Genomic DNA, 16,865 nt, shown 5'->3' with positions numbered 1-16,865 from the left:
CAAATTCCCCAAATGTGAATTTTGGGAAATTCCATCTCATCTATTACCTTACCAAAATAAATGAAAATATCCTACCAGTTGAAGGGCCTGCACATCCTACAAAGGAATCTTATTTGCTTACCTGTACTGTTGGGCCTCTCCCAAGCAAAGTTTTTTTTAGTCATTTTTCAACATTCTCAAAATGTGTAGAAGCATTTAATACTAACAGAAACAGTGGCTTTACAGAAATGGAAGAAGATATCATCCTTAAACATATGCCTACAAGATGGCTATTATCATTGCTGGTCAGAGAAAGGATGTTAAAATGTTATCCTACCATAAAATCACATATTTTAAGTATGAGACAAGTTAATCCTAAAGGAAATCAATCCTGAATATTCATTTGAAGGACGGATGCTGAAGCTCCAATCCTTTGGCCACCTGATGCGAAGAGCCAACTCATTAGAAAAGACCCTGATGCTGAGGAAGATTGGGGGCAGGAGGAGAAGGGGTTGACAAAGGATGAGATGGTTGGATGGCATCACTGACTCAATGGACATGAATCTGAGCAGGCTCTGGGAGCTGGTGAAGGACAGGGAGGCCTGGCGTGCTGCAGTCCATGGGGTTGCAACAAGTCAGACACGACTGAGCGACTGAACAGCAACAACATAGTAACCAAAACATAGTAACCAAAACAATATGGTATGTGTCAGTCACTCAGTCGTGTCTAACTCTTTGCAACCCCATGGACTGTAGCCTGCCAGCTTCCTCTGTCCATGGAATTCTCCAGGCAAGAATACTGGAGTGGGTTGCCATTTCCTTCTCCAAAACAATATGGTACTAGCATACAAATAGAGCCCAGAAATAAACCCTCACTTACACACTGAATAATTGGATGAGGAAGCCAAGACTACTCAATGAGCAAAGATTAGTCTCTTCAAAAGTAATGCTGGGAGTCCCACTCCTAGGCATATACCCTGAGAAAACCAAAATTGAAAAAGACACATGTATCCCATTGTTCACTGCAGCACTATTTACAATAGCTAGAACTTGGAAGCAACCTAGATGTCCATCAACAGAAGAATGCATAAAGAAGTTGTGATACATATACACAATGGAATATTACTAGCCATAAAAAGGAACGCATTTGAATCAGTTCAAATGAGGTGAATGAACCTAGAGCCTATTATACAGAGCGATGTAAGTCAGAAAGAGAAAGATAAATATCATATACTAATGCATATATACAGAATCTAGAAAGATGGTATTGAAGAATTTATTTGCAGGGCAGCAATGGAGAAACAGACCTAGAGAACAGACTTATGGACATGGGGAGAGGGGAGGAGAGGGTGAGATGTTTGGAGAGAGTAACAAGGAAACTTACATTACCATGTGTAAAATAGATAGCCAAGGGGAATTTGCTGTATGTCTCAGGAAACTCAAACAGGGGCTCTGCATCAACCTAGAGGGGTGGGATGGGGAGGGAGATGGGAAGGAGGTTCAAGAAGGAAGGGATATATGTATACCTATAGCTGATTCATGTTGAGGTTTGACAGAAAACAAAATTCTGTAAAGCAATTATCCTTTAATTAAAAACTAAATAAATTTTTTAAAAGAAAGTGATTTTTTAAATATAAATTTATTTATTATAATTGGAGGCTAATTACTTTACAATATTGTAGTGGTTCTGCCATACATTGACATGAATCAGCCATGGGTGTACATGTGTTCCCCATCCTGAACCCCCCTCCCACCTCCCTCCCCATCCCATCCCTCTGGGTCATCCCAGTGCACCAGCCCTGAGCACCCTGTCTCATGCATCAAACCTGGACTAGCGATTCGTTTCACATATGATAATATACATGTTTCAATGCCATTCTCTCAAATCATCCCACCCTCGCCCTCTCCCACAAAAAAGCGATGCTGGGAGAACTAGAAAACCACATAGAGAAGAATGAAACTGGGCCCCTATCTATACAACTCAAAAAAAAATTAACTCATATGAATTAAAGATTTAAACATAAGACCTGAAACCATAAAGAGAAAATATTTATATTCAAAACTCATAAAAAACACACAGAATTCAATAACAACAATAGCAATAAAAGAGAAACTGAATAAGCAATTTTCCAAAAAAGACATACAAATGACCAACAGGTACATGAAAATGTGCTCAGCATCACTAATTATTAAGGAAATGTAAGTCAAAACCACAATGAGATATCACCTTACTGTTAGAATGGCTATTATCAAAAAGTTAAGTGTTAGTGAGAACATGGAGACAAGGGAACTGCTGTGAACTGTAGGTTGCCATGTACATTGGTATAGGCACTATGGAAAAAAGTATTGGAGAAGCCTCAAAAAAAAAAATTGAGAATGAAACTATCACATGATCCAGGAATCCCTCTTCTGGGTGTATATCCAGAGGAAATAAAAACAGGATCTCAAGGAGATATCTGCACCCCCGTGTTCATTGCAGCATCACTCACAAAACCAAGGTATGAAAACAAGCTAAACACTCAACAGTGAATGAATGGATAAAGCGGATGTAGTATATATATGTGTGTGTATGTGTATTGGAGATATTATTAGGCCGTGAGAAATAAGGACATTTCACCATTTGTGACAAGGATGAATGTTGAGGGCATTATGCTAAATTAAATAAGTCAGAAAAAGACAAGTACTGTGTGATCTCAATGATATGTGGAATCTTAAAAAAAAAAAAAAGAAAAGAAAAAAATGTATAAAAACTGAGTAGAGTAGTGGTTACCAGAGGCTGGGAGGGGGCAGGAGGGAAATGGAGAGATATTTGGGTCAAAGGATACAAACTTTCAATTATAAGATTAACAAGTTCTGGGGCTCTAATGTAAAGCATGGTGATTACAGATAATAATCCGGTATAATAATCCCATGGACGGAGGAGCCTGTTAGGCTGCAGTCCATGGGGTCACTAAGAGTCGGACGACTGAGCGAGTTCACTTTCACTTTTCACTTTCATGCGTTGGAGAAGGAAACGGCAGCCCACTCCAGTGTTCTTGCCTGGAGAATCCCAGGGACGGGGGAGCCTGGTGGGCTGCCGTCTATGGGGTTGCAGAGTCGGACACGACTGAAGTGACTTAGCATAGCATAGCATAATATATTTGAAATTTGCTAACAGAGTAGATCTTAAATGTTCTTGTTACAAAAATAGAAATGCTAATTATATGACATGGTGGAGCTCAGGCTGTGGTGGTAAGAGGGCTTCCCTGGTGGTTCCAACAGTAAAGAATCCACATGCAAAACAAGAAGACCGGGGTTTGATCCCTGGGTTGGGAAGATCTCCGGGAGAAGGAAATGGCGACCCACTCCAGTATTCTTGCCTGGAGATTCCCACGGACGGAGGAGGAACCTGGCAGACTACAGTCCTGGACTTGCAAAGAGTCAGACACAACTGAGCAACCAACAACTGGGCTTCCCGCTGGCTCAGCGGTAAAGAATCTGCCTGCAATGCAAGGAGACCTGGGTTTGATCCCTGGGTCGGGAAGATCCCCTGGAGGAAGGTATGGCAACCCACTACAGTATTCTTGCCTGGAGAATCCCATGGACAGAGGAGCCTGGTGGGCTACAGCCCACAGGTTCGCAAAGAGTGGGACACGATTGAAGCAACTTAGCACAGCACAAATGGTGGCAAGCATTTGCAATATATATGTGTTATCAAACCACACCTTGTACCTCTTAATCTGACATGATGTTACATGTCAATTATATCTCAATAAAGCTGGAAAAGATAAATACATAAAGTATCTGTCTAATCAATCTTATTGTATTTATATTCTCTTTTTAAAAAGTTTTACATTTATATATCTTAAGAATGTACAATAATATAGCCTGTAAAATTTAACTAATCAGTAAAGGCACTTCCCTGGTGGTCCAGTGGTTAAGACTTTGCCTTCCAATGCAAAGAGCATAGGTTTGATCCTGGGTCAGGGAAGCTAAGATCCCATATGCCTTGCAGCCAAAAATACCAAAACATAATACAGAAATAATATTTTAACAAATTCAATAAAGATTTTTTAAATGATCCACATAAAAATAAACTTTAAAAAATTTTAAAAATAACCAATAAAGTCTCTTTTTTAAGTCAAAATAAATTGCTATATCAAAGGACAGAATGGAATATTACAAAGCATATTTTTCTTAACCATATTTGCTTAATTATCCTATTATAGGTTACTACTAATACTGTTATTGACTAGTTCTAGTGTTATTTTGTTTAAATAATTGTATTTATGTGACAGAAAAGTAAATAATTTTTAAATAAATACTGATTTTTATACTTTGCTTGTATTTTTACTTTTTCTAGCTTTATTGAGATATAATTGACATAATCATTTTTCATATTTTTATGTAAAGTAACAACACATTGGCATATAATTTTTATTATGTATTATATTATTGTTCTTTTTTTTTTGTCAGGTGTTGCAGTATCCTGCATTGGTTCTCTAACAAGTTGATCATGGCAGGCAGGGTCTTGTCCGCATTTTTATACACTTAGAAACCCCCAGTCTAGAGAATGAGATGATTCTAATTAAGGTTGGGGGACAAGGTGGGACCCTACTTCTCTGATGCTCACACATGGAGGGCAGCCCTCAGGATGTCCCAGGTTGGCCATTATGTGCCCTTGGCATGGGAATCAAAGAATGCAGAGAGTAGAGAGGGAAGACCCTCCTGGAACTTCAGAGTGGTCTGCTTGTTCACAAGCTGACCCCTTTCCCTCCAAAGCCCCTAGTTGGCTCCATCATTTGCCAGTCTGAACAGGCTCTTGCTCCAACAAAGTTCAACTAACGATGATGCAAAGAAATACCTGGGAACTTCTCACTTCAGCAAATGGAAAGACCCAGTTTCCACATTTTCAGGCAGCTCCTTGGATGGGGACAGCCTGGCCAGGTGTGGCTTTCAGACTGAAATGCTCAGGAATCTTACTTGACAATACATTTCTGCTAACAACAATTCTCACAAATGTGATAGAGATTTTAAGTCACTCAAAGGTTGGCTACTTTTACCTTTGAAGCAGAGAGGATCCATTTCTTGTTGTTGCTAATGGAAACATCCATCACCCAGTCATTATGGCCCTGAAGAAAAGCAGAGTTTTAAGAGGATCTAGAGGGGAAAAAAAACCTTTGAAAGAACAACAAGAACTGAAAAACAAAGTCAAGAATTCAACATTGCTTGCTTTTGAAAGCAACTAATTGTGTGTCCCTGGTTTCACCCACGATATTTAAGGTGGAGTACAAAGTGTAAAGGCTTGTGATTCATGTGTATGTCACAGCACCATATGTGTTTTTTAAAATAGTACTCTGGTGCTTAACACAATGGGAAAAAAATTATATTCCCAGCTGGTCACAGAGCACATTTTGCAGTTTTTTGTCTGCTTTCTTTGTTCTAGGAAATATCACTCAGTGGTCCTATTGCTAAGGGAGCATTTGGCTTCAAGTAACTGCAAATCCACCCACTGTGACTAAGTACATGGGGTTAATTTCCTCCAGTAAATGGAGTTTAGAGGAGATAAATACTTGCTGGTTCAGACACTTAATGATGTTGGAGCTCCATGTCAGCATCTTTTTCATTCTTTGGTCTTTCCCACATGGAAAGAGGTGGACGGTGAGGTATGGTAAGAAGAAAAGAAGTAAGAGCTAGGTTAAACTGCTGTGCATTTAACAACAGGGCAGGAATTTGAGGGTGGAATAATAGAGGAGAGAAGAGGAAAAGGAGAGTAGAATGACCTGATGGGCGCACAAAGGGACTTTTAACCAGAGTGAGGTTGAACATTTATGTGCTATGATGTAAGCTCCCCTGGCCTCTCCAAACCCACAGAGAAGAGGGGGACACAGAACAGCCTTGGGAGTCTCCTGAATTCACAGCCAAAGGTGGCCATGCGATCACAAGACCAAGGGGTGTGCAAAAATCTTGGCATGGGGGCAACTGGAACAGAGGCACCGGTTCTGGAACTGCCTACCCTCTGGATTCTCGCTGTGCTCGATAATCCATCTCCATATCACAAAGCCACTTGGAGTTGAGTCTCCTCTAACTTGCAGCCAAAAGCACCCAGTTGACACCCACCATTCTGGAATCCACAGCTGTTTGTGCACGCCTCACGATGACATTCATTCCCCTGTATGGGGACTCCTGCTGTTTGCAGACACGGCCCCTACTTGGCGTCTTTGCCTTTACTGCTCCATTTTCCTGGAATGCCTTTCCCCAAGATCCTCACTCATCCAGTCTTCCCTTGCCCTCCAGTTTTCAGCTCAAATGCCACCTTCTCCAAGAGGCCCTCCTGGCGCACCCACTATGGATTAATCCCGGGAATCTATTCCATCACCCTGTTGTGGGTTCTCTGTGTCGCTCATCACTACTGAGAATGTGTTTGCTGTTTTTCTTGTCTGTCATTTCCCACAGAGGTGTCAGTTCCATTGGGAATATTTAGGTCTGTCTCATTGTTGTATCCCCAGCATCCAATACGAAATGACTAAAGAATGAAGCTCAGGGACTTCCCTGATGGTCCAGTGGTTAAGATTCCACATTCCCTGTGCTGGGGACCCAGTTCAACCCCTGGTCAGGGAACTAGATCCCACATGACACAACTAAAGATTCAGCATACTTACTAGTTCCTTGTATGTGCTGAGTCATGTCTGACTCTTTTGCGATCCCATGGACTGTAGCCCGCCAGGCTCCTCTGTCCATGAAATTTTCCAGGTAAGAATACTGGAGTGGGTTGCCATTTCCTTCTCCAGGGGATCTTCCCAACTCAGGGATCAAACCCAGGTCTCCTGCACTGACAGGAGGATTCTCTACCACTGTGCCACCTGGGAAGCCCAAAGATCCAGCATGCTGCAACTGAAAAGAAGATCCCACATGCTACAACTAAGACCTAGCACAGTCAAACAAATAAAATAAATATATTTTTTAAAAAAAGAATGACGCTCAGATCCTCTATCTGATACTGGCATTGGTACCTTCAAGGAGAGCTTCCGGTAGCCTTCTTCTACATCCCAAATAGCCACGGTCTTGTCGAACCCTCCAGACACGAGAAAAGAGGCTGGAACACAAATGAAAGCGTCTCAGGGGGTAACCTTCCTCAGCCAACTGCTTCGTCCTCTGGTGAGGCCAAAGCAGGCTGAGGGTGCGTCTGTGAGGCGCCACTGTGCCTGAGGACACTCAACCCTCTTCCTGGTGTGACTCAACAGCCCCCAGTCAATTAGAGTTGGGCTTCCCTGGGGGCTCAGATGGTAAAGAATCTACCTGCAATGCAGAAGACCCAGGTCCGATTCCTGGGTTGGGAAGATCCTCTGGAGAAATGAATGGCAACCCACTCCAGTATTCTTGCCTGGAAAATCCCATGGACAGAGGAGCCTGGTGGGGTACAGTCCATGGGGTCGAAAAGAGTTGGACACGACTGAGCAACTAACACTTTCACTTTTTCTCAATGTTCATGGTAGTTATGCTCTACAAAGTCATCTCAAACACTCAATGAATGACTGGCCATAGGGAAAACATGGGGTTAAGCTCCTGTGAGCCTCTGGTCACAACATTTTCATCAGCCAATCAGTACTTCATTTTCTGTCTGATTCTGTTTAAAGATGCCTTATCTAACACATACTGCTTATTTGTTAACATTGAATCCATGGCCACTGGCATTATAACTCATGCCTGAACAAAGCTTGCCTAACTTGTGTTTCCCTGTAAAGCACATCACAGGCTTCACACAGTTAGGATCCTGGACAGTACTACAGCACTATGTTTGGGGGCCTCTTTAAACAGCAAAATCATAAACAAAAAGCACAAAATGGAAAAAAAAAAAAAAAAAGGTGGAACTAAATAGATCACAAAAAAGACATCTTATGGTAAGAGAACTGGAAGAAGGCAGAGGGTCACCTCATTCAGTCTCAGTTGGGAACATGTGCATATAGCAAATTTGTCGCTGCTCTGCACATATCCATGGTGGCTGCAAAAGTGCCATAAGTATTGATTTTAGGGTCACAAATAAACTTTACCCAGTAGATAACTTCACAAATACAGAATCTGCAAATAGTGACGATTGATTATTCACAACTCTGAAACCTAAATGGAAAGCCAAAGACAGAAGCTGGTGGGATACCTCATAGGAGGGTCTGACTTACAGAGATGCTACTTCTGAAGAAGGAAACATTTCACAAGTCAGGCCCTGACTATGTGCGTATTGGTCGGGTAGCACCCCGCCCCCAGCCCCTGTCACACACAGCAAGCCCCACTCCCCACAAGGATCGGGGAGTACAGCATTTTGGCTCCTGGATGTCAGGAGCAGTCATGGCCCTCACTGAAGCCAGTTGCCCCTGGCTGTTTCCTGTCATTGTTCCTGGTCGCATCTATGCCTCTTTATCTGGAAACGGCTCCACAATGTCCCATGGGGAAACACCCCTCACCTATTCTCAGTGCCTCTGGTTCAGAAGGCACGACTCTGACCTCAAGCTCCGGGGATGGGTAAGTCTCCCAGGCCTGGCCAATCAGAGACTTCCATTCCCTGTGAAAGGGGCGGGTTCACAGATGGGCATATGTCAGCTGAACCAATGGGAGTCTTCCCTGGGACTTGTGTGGGTGCCATCAGAAAGAGGGTCTCTCTTCGTCTAGGACTGTCAGTAGCCAGAACTGTTGTTGGCCTAGACCACCAGAAGCCATCTTTGCCTCTCTGAGGAGAAAGGTCAATACAAAAGAGAAACTGAGCTGGGCGGGAGGTGGGTGGGGGGGAGGGGGCAGAGTGGAAGAGTTGGCTTCCTGAGAGCATTATCTGAGTGTCTGGATCCAGCTACTCCTGAGGGAGATCAGCTCTTGGACTCGCTCATTACAGAACTTAATAGATTTACTTTGTTGCCTTGGCTACATCAAGCTGAGTGTCTGTCACTTGCAAACGTGTGCATCTCTCTCTTGATTCTTGAGGAAAATAAATCCACCTTCGCTGTGGGCATCATTGGAAAGGAGGGTCCATGTGAATGGAACATGAGGAGCTTGGCCCCAGCAGTCCCACGCTGTGGAATCCTTTGATGTGTTAATTACTCACTGTCTCTGGCAAAGCGGCAGGAGCTCACGCAACCTTCATGGCCCTGCATCAGAGTCACACAGGCGCCACGGTTTCGAAACTCCCCAGTATGGACATTCCATATTTTCAAGGTTTTATCCCAGGAGCTTGTACACAGGAAATGGCCACTGAAGGTGAAACAACAGTTTGAGATGGCATTGTTATGTGCCCTGCAACACATGTGAGAGGGTGCACACATTAGCATGTCACTCCTGGAGAATCTGGAGACATATTTAAAGCAGAGGTGAGTGGAGTGGGCATTGGAGCTGATGCCTTGTGACTTAACGGTTATCACTGTTTTGATCACTGCCTACTATGATCCAAATATTAATTAATCTAACTATGTTACACTATTCCAGGAGGTCCCAATAATGGCAATATTGACCTTTTTGGCTGGATAATTTTTTGTGGTAGGGGGATGTCCTATGCATCGTAGGATGTTTAGTAACATCCCTGGGCACTCCTTAGCACATGCTGGTAGCCTCCATACCCAATTATGACAACCAGAAGAATGTCCCCCAGACACTGCCAAATGTCCACGAGGGGACAAAATTGACCCTGGCTGAGAACCACCCTATTCAGAGCTGCTTGAGGCTTCAGAAAAAAGAGCAGGTGGAAACACTGTGATAGTTAATGGACTAATAGCCTTTCAGGTTTAAGGTGGGTCTCCTCTGCTTCCCCCTTCCCCTCCTTTCTCTCACAGACAGGGGGGCATGGCTCCTTTCCCCCATCTTCACTACCCTCTCTCACTCACTCCCCTTACTTCTCCTCACACCAAATGCTCTCTTTTTCCCTCTCCCTCTCTCCTTATCTGTCTTCAGTGCCACTAAAGCATATTTTAATGTTGGGCATTTAATTAATAAAGTTTTGGGCTACTTATTCTCAATTTTTTAATGTCTTTTTAAATTTTGTTTATTTTCAGCTGTATTGGGTCTTTGTGGCTTCGTGGGCTTTCTCTAGTTGTGGCGAGTGGGGGCTACTCTTTAGTTGTGGTGTGAGGACTTCTCATTGCCGTGGCTTCCCCTGTTGCAGAGAATAGGCTCTAGGTGAGTGGATTTCAGAAGTTGTGGTATGTAGGCTCAACAGTTGCGGCTTCTGGGCTCTGGAGTACAAGCTCAAATAGCTGTAGCACACAGGCTTCATTGCTCCACAGCATGTGGAATCTTCTGAGATCAGAGACCTAATCCATGGCTCCTGCATTGGCAGGCAGATTCTTTACCACTGAGCCACCAGGGAAGCCCAAACTATCTTATTTTTTAGGGAAAAAAAATTGTCAGAATTCTGCTTTTTGTTTTGTTTCATGACCCTCAAAGTGTTTTCCCTATGATTCTCATCTCCTGTAACAAATAGGGTTTTCAGTCTAAACTATAAACATAATTGAGCATCTCTGAGTAGCCTGGATTATAATATCAATTCATCTAACTGAAGAAAAGGTTGAATAAATTGTTTTCTAGCACCCAAGTCAGAGTTTTAGACTCTGTGTTGGTTCTTTGACATATACAAACTGAGTAGGATCAAAGGAGAAGAAATGTCAGCTTCTCAGGGGTGTCCAGGCTTAAAATGTCCAAGTCCCAGTGCCTGGTGGGGTAAGAACCATCCCAGCATTTACTGGAGGTAAATAGCAAGCCCTCCTCTGATTCCAGAAATTGTCACTGAGGTTTCAACCAAGGGTATCTGCTCCAGGATGGGACTCTCATTTCAGATCAGTTTCATGTATCATAAAAGACCATTTTACTTAGTACAAAAGTTTGAGGGAAATGTTTGTGTTGCACTTGCAGTTCTGGACAAGATGGAGTCAATGTACTGCTCCCCACTCCTCCTGTTAAGCACAGCTAACAACCCTGGGCATTTATAGAGCAAATAGAAAACTGTGAACAGTGGATAAGAAAAGGCAGACTAGCTAAGGATCTTGGGACCCAAGGATGGCATGCTGTTGAGTACCTACAATTTTCTTTTTGCTTCTTATATCCTGAACTGAGGACTGGGGAAGCTGCAACCCCCAAAACAATACATGAATACATGAAGAATACGTGAAGTCACTCAGTCGTGTCTGACTCTTTGCGACCCCATGGACTGTAGCCTACCAGGCTCCTCTGTCCATGGGACTTTCCAGGCAAGAGTACTGGAGTGGATTGCCATTTCCTTCTCCAAAGGATCTTCCCAACCCAGGGATCGAACCTGGGTCTCCTGCATCGTAGACAGATGCTTTACCGTCTGAGCCACCAACAATGAGGACTGGATAAAAGGCTCCCAAGAAAAGCCTGTTCTCTCTAGCCAAAGAGATAGCCTAGAAAAAGAACAGAAAACCTTTAGACAATACCTGCCTTACTCCAACCAAAAATCTTAGGGAAAACTGCAATCCCATCCCCAGCACTGTCAGCAAAGGCTGAGGGGGAGTCTAGACTGCCACTCTTGCCAGGTTCTAATGAGGCAGCCTGCTAAAACAGAAGATTTAAATAACATTAAGAGTCTCATAATACTCAAAATGTCCAAGATGAAACTGAAATTCACTCATCATACTAAGTAAGAGCCAGGAAAATCTCAACATGAATGAGAGAGACAGAGTCAACAGATGCCAATACCTAGATAATACAGATGTTAGAATTATCTGACAAGGATTTTTAAGCAGCCATCATAAAAATGCTCTAGGGCTTTCCCAGTGGCTCAGGGGTAAAGAATCTGCCTGCAGTACAGGAAGCACAAGAGACACAGGTTCAATCCCTGGGTCAGGAAGATCCCCTGGAGAAGGAAATGGCAACCCACCCCAGTAATCTTGCCTGGAGAATCCCCATGGACAGAGGAGCCTGCACAGGGTCACAAAGAGTCGGACACAACTGAAGTGACCTAGCACGCGTACATAAAAATGCTCTAATGGACAATTATAATTCTGTTTAAAATGACCAAAAAGATTGAAAGCTTTGCAAATAGAAGATATAAAGAATGACCAAATGGAAATTTTAGAACTTAAAAATACAATAACAACAACCAAAAAATAAAACTCAGTAGAGATGATATAGGAAATAATCAATAAATATGAAGACAGACACTATAAATTAACCAATCCAAAAAACAGACTGAAAAAAAAAAAAGAGAGAGAGAGCCTTAGGAACCTACGAGAATATAATGAAATATCTAACATTTGGGGCATCTCAGAAGAAAGGAGAAATAAGATAGAGCTGAAAAAATAATCAAGGAAATTATGTCTGGAATTTTACCAAATCTGGCAAAGAACAGATTCGAAAAGCTGAGTGAATCCCAAGTGGGATAAACTCAAATAAATCTATATTCAGACACAGTATAATTCTACTTTTGAAAAGTAGGGACAGAAAAAAATCTTGAAAATAGCAAAAGAGAAATGACCCCTTACTTATAGGGGAAGAACAATTTGAATGACAGTGGATTCCTCATCAGAAACCGTGGACGCCAGGAAAAAAGTGACATGATAGCCTTCAGATGAGGAGAGAAAACAACTGTGAATCCAGATTTCTATATCTATCAAAAATATCCTGCAGGAATGATGGGAGGATCAAGATGTTTTCAGATGAAGGAAAACTTAAGAGAATTTTTTTTCCCCTCAGAACTACCCTATAGAAATGGCTAAAGGGAATTTTTCTAAACAGAAAATGGTGAAAGAGGAAAACTTGGAACATCAGAAGACAGAACATGGTCAGCAAAAACATGGGTAAGTACAATAGATCTTCCTTCTCCTCTTGAATTTTCTAAACTACGTTTGACAACATTAAAAAATTATAACAAAGTACTTATGCTCCTTGCAAGCTTCAGAATCAGTTAAGTATGGATTTTCAAAATTATCTAGCAAGAACGGCTATATGATTTTGCAAGGCCCACTGCAAAATTAAAATGCAAGTTCCAAGTTTCTCAAAAAGCTATACACAGTATTCATGACATGATCCAGAAATTCGTCTCCTAGGTATACAGCCAAAAGAATTAAAAGCAGGGACTTGAACAGATATGTGTACACCAGTGTTGACTGCAGCATTATTTTCAATAGCTAAAAGACAGAAGCAACTCAAGGATTCTCCAACAGATAAACAAAATGCAGTATATACATGCAATGGAATATTGTTCAGTCATTAAAAGTAATGAAACTCTAATACATGCTGTAACATATATCAGATGAACCTTAAAAACATTATGCTAAATGAAACAGCCAGACACAAAAGGAAAAATAATGTATGATTCTATTCATATGAAATATCTAGAATAAGCAAATTCATAGAGGCAGAAAATAGAGGTTACTTTGTTGTTGTTGTTCAGTCACTAAATTATGTTTAGTTCTTTTTGACCCTAGGAACTGCAGCATGCCAGGCTCCTCTGTCCTCCACTATCCCCTGGAGTTTTCTCAAACTCATGTCCAGTGAGCCAGTGATGTTATCTAACCATCTCATCCTCTGTTGCCACCTTCTCCTGCCCTCAATCTTTCCCAGCATCAGGGTCTTTTCCAATGAGTCAGCTCTTCACATCAGGTGGCCAGAGTATTGGAGCTTCAGCTTCCACACCAGCCCTTCCAAGGAATATTCAGGGCTGATTTTCTTTAGGATTGACTGATTTGATCTCCTTGTAGTCTTGGGGACTCTCAAGAGTCTTCTCCAACATCACAGTTCTTCAGCACTCAGCCTTCTTTATGGTTCAACTCTCACACACGTACATGACTACTGGAAAAACCATAGCATTGACTATATGGACCTTCGTCAACAAAGTGATATCTCTACTTTTTAATATGCTGTCTAGGTTACTAGGGACTAGGATTGAGGGGAGTGGGGAATTATTGTTCAATGGGTACTGAGTTTCTGTTTGGGTAATAAAAGAGCTTTGGAAATAGTGGTGATGGGTGTATAATATTATAAATGTAATTAATGCCAATACTATAACATTAAAAATTTTGTACATATAATGAGATAATTAAAAATAATGATAATATCCCCCAAACCACTGAATTATGTACATGAAGTGGTGAACTGTAGGATGCATGTGAATTATATCTCAGTAAAACTATTAGGAGAGAAAGGCAGCCAGAGGGCAGGAAGGAAGGAGGAAAAGTGATGGCTTCTCAGGAAACAGCGGTTATGAGACAGCTAAGAGAATTTTTCACTCTGTATTCTTTTGTACCTTCAAAATGTTGTACTGGCTGCATGTTTAACATTTTCAAAAAGTAAATTACATATTTTTGAAATAAAAGCATTTGAGGTCCCTTGTTCAAGAATGAAGCATTTTGGGACTTCCCTGATGGTCCAGTGGCTAAGACTCCAAGTTTTCAATGCAGGGGGTCTGGGTTCCATCCCTGGTCAGGGACCTGGATCCCATCTGCTGCAAATAAGAGTTCCCATGCCACAACTAAAGACCCTTCATGCCACAACTAAGACCTGGTGCAGTCAAATGAATAAAAATATTTTTTTAAAGTGAAGAACTTGAAGATGTTGACGGCAGAGCAGTAAACCAAGTATGAGCCCTCCTGTGTGCGGGACCCTGTGTAACTTCAGAATTTCATGCCACGAAGCCTGCCCTGTCCTGCAGCACTGAGAATCCTTGTCTCTATATTTTCTTGCTAAAAAAATACATTTCCAGAAAATTTATAAATGTGGTTCAATCAAATACACCAGTAGACAGTTTCCTTATTTCCCTTTCCACCATCCTTGGGGGAACAAAGCAGAGTTCCAGCTCACAGCTGGAACTGCGGTCCCCTCTGCTGCCTAACCCTCCTCACTGCCACCACCGAGCAGCTCTAACGAGCAGAACAGGCATCCACAGCCCTGCTGACCCCAGCAGCCACAGAAGTCAGTCTCAGTAACAGAGCTGGTGCTGAGTGGCCACCACGCATCCTACGCTAAGGACTTCCGTCTGTGTCTCCTTCACACCTCACTGGGGCTCAGTTTGCAGGTGAGGAAACTAAGGTCAAAGGTCACTCAGGATGGGAACCTGCACACTCTTAAGCCCTGGCCAGACACCCACGGGAAAGCCTGGCCCAGGCCAGCAGGGCTCATAACTGAGCCAAGTGGGCAGGACGACATATTCCGAGGTCATGACTCCAGGTCCCGTTAGGGGGGGCTGCCCACACACCTGGTGCTGGTGGCCACAGACAGAGTGACCCTTGTGGGCCCTAGAAGAGCAGATCTTCTCATTTTGCAGGAGATGCTGGAAACCCACATTTGGGGAGGCAGAGGGCAACTCAGCACAATGTTTTCCAGTGTTGGCTCACACTGAAACAAATGCCTCTGAGGCCCGTCCCAGCCCACAGGCCACAACTACAGTAAGTCCCCTACGTAGGATTAATTTCTGTTCTGAGACTGTGTTCGTAAGTGCAATTTGTTTGTAAGCCCAGCAAACCTGGCCTAGGTACCCAACTAACACAATCGGCTGTATAGTACCGTCTTACAATACTTTTCACACAAATAATATGTACGTGAAAAACAAACACCAAAAATAAAACATTTACTATTACAGAACCTTGAAAAGTACAGTAGTACAGTACAACAGCTGGCATACAGGGGCTGGCTCAGACGTTCACGTCTTTGAAAGCTCGAAACTTGAAGGCTCGAATGTAGAGGACTTACTGGAGTGGCTCCCCCTTGCTTGCCTGTGCCCTTCCCATTCTGCATCTCCAGCCTCCTCGTAGCACCACAGTGGGCCACAGCTGGAGATGCCCTATGTCCACACCAGTTGGGGAGCTGAAGGTGCACAGGCCAAATCCAGGAGGGCGTGAATCCCGCCCACCTCGCTGTTGCAGCACACTGCCCAGCCTCCTCACTTGGTGATGGTGAGCAGCGTGGTCTGTGACGTCACGTCCCAGATCTTGATGCTCCTGTCAAACGAGACGGAAGCCACCCTCTGGCTGTCGGGGTCAAAGCAGCAGGCGGTGAGCGACATCATGTGATGATCTGAGGCACAGGGAAAGTGACTTGATACCGTGCCTTCCACACTCTGGGCCACATGCCATGAGGTTGCTCCCCCAGACAGCGACAGTATAATAGAAACACAACTCTGGTTTTCACAAGGAAGGGACTCTTCACTTGCATAATCATTTCCTGAATGCCTGCTGTATACCAGGCCTCGAGCCAGGAGCTCTGCCCTCTTCCCCCTCAGAGGTCACAGGCCGACACCTCTGAGCAGGCAACAACCTGCAGCCAATGTCACGGCTCCAAACCAACGAAAGGAAACCTGGCCTAACCCTGAGAGATCGCTAAAAGCTATGGAGGGAAACAGGAACGGAAGAGTGCTCTAGGCAGAAGGAACAGGGTGTGCCAAGGCTTGACATGACACAGCGTGAAGGAGCATGGTGTGTAGACAGGCCTTAGAGTGTGAGGAGAGAGAGGACGAGGTGACACATCAAGGGAAAAATGCAAGCTGTGTGGCAGGACACGCATCACGGCTCCATGGTGATGAAAATAAACATTAAATGTACGTGGGAAGCAGTACTGTGTGCGTGTGTGTGTTTGCACATACACACACTCACTGGAAGACCCCCCAGCAATGTACTGTTAATGATAGGTACCTCCACAGATGAACCTATTTGCAGGGCAGGAACAGAGACACAGACATGGAGAATGGACTGTGGACACAGTGGGGAAGGGGAGGGTGGAATGAACTGGGAGAGTAGCTCTTACGTATATACACTACCACGTGTGAAGTAGTTAGTGGGAAGCTTCTGTATAGCACAGGGAGCTCTGCTCAGTGCTCTATGATGACCTAAAAGGGTAAGATGTGGGGGGTGGGAGGGAGGCTCAAGAGGGAGGGGAATATGTAAACATACAGCTGATTCACTTTGTTGTAGAGCTGAAAC

The 16,865-nt window shown here is 43.3% G+C and overlaps 1 protein-coding gene across 1 annotated transcript in view; it reads right to left on the bottom strand.

Annotated features, from left to right (window-relative positions):
- Window positions 1–16,865, bottom strand: part of WDR88 (WD repeat domain 88) — a 48,698-nt gene that overhangs the window by 7,666 nt on the left and 24,167 nt on the right. Inside the window, exons 6-9 of the mRNA XM_002695000.6 lie at window positions 15,834–15,963; window positions 9,050–9,237; window positions 6,972–7,054; window positions 5,022–5,090 (exon numbers count right to left, since the gene is read on the bottom strand). Of these exons, the coding sequence (XP_002695046.4) occupies window positions 5,022–5,090; window positions 6,972–7,054; window positions 9,050–9,237; window positions 15,834–15,963 (470 nt within the window). The remainder of the gene's footprint in view (window positions 1–5,021; window positions 5,091–6,971; window positions 7,055–9,049; window positions 9,238–15,833; window positions 15,964–16,865) is intronic.

This window comes from Bos taurus, chromosome 18, assembly GCF_002263795.3.
Source record: "Bos taurus isolate L1 Dominette 01449 registration number 42190680 breed Hereford chromosome 18, ARS-UCD2.0, whole genome shotgun sequence".
Taxonomy (NCBI): Eukaryota; Metazoa; Chordata; class Mammalia; order Artiodactyla; family Bovidae; genus Bos; species Bos taurus.
This window is presented reverse-complemented; position numbering and strand designations above follow the sequence as displayed.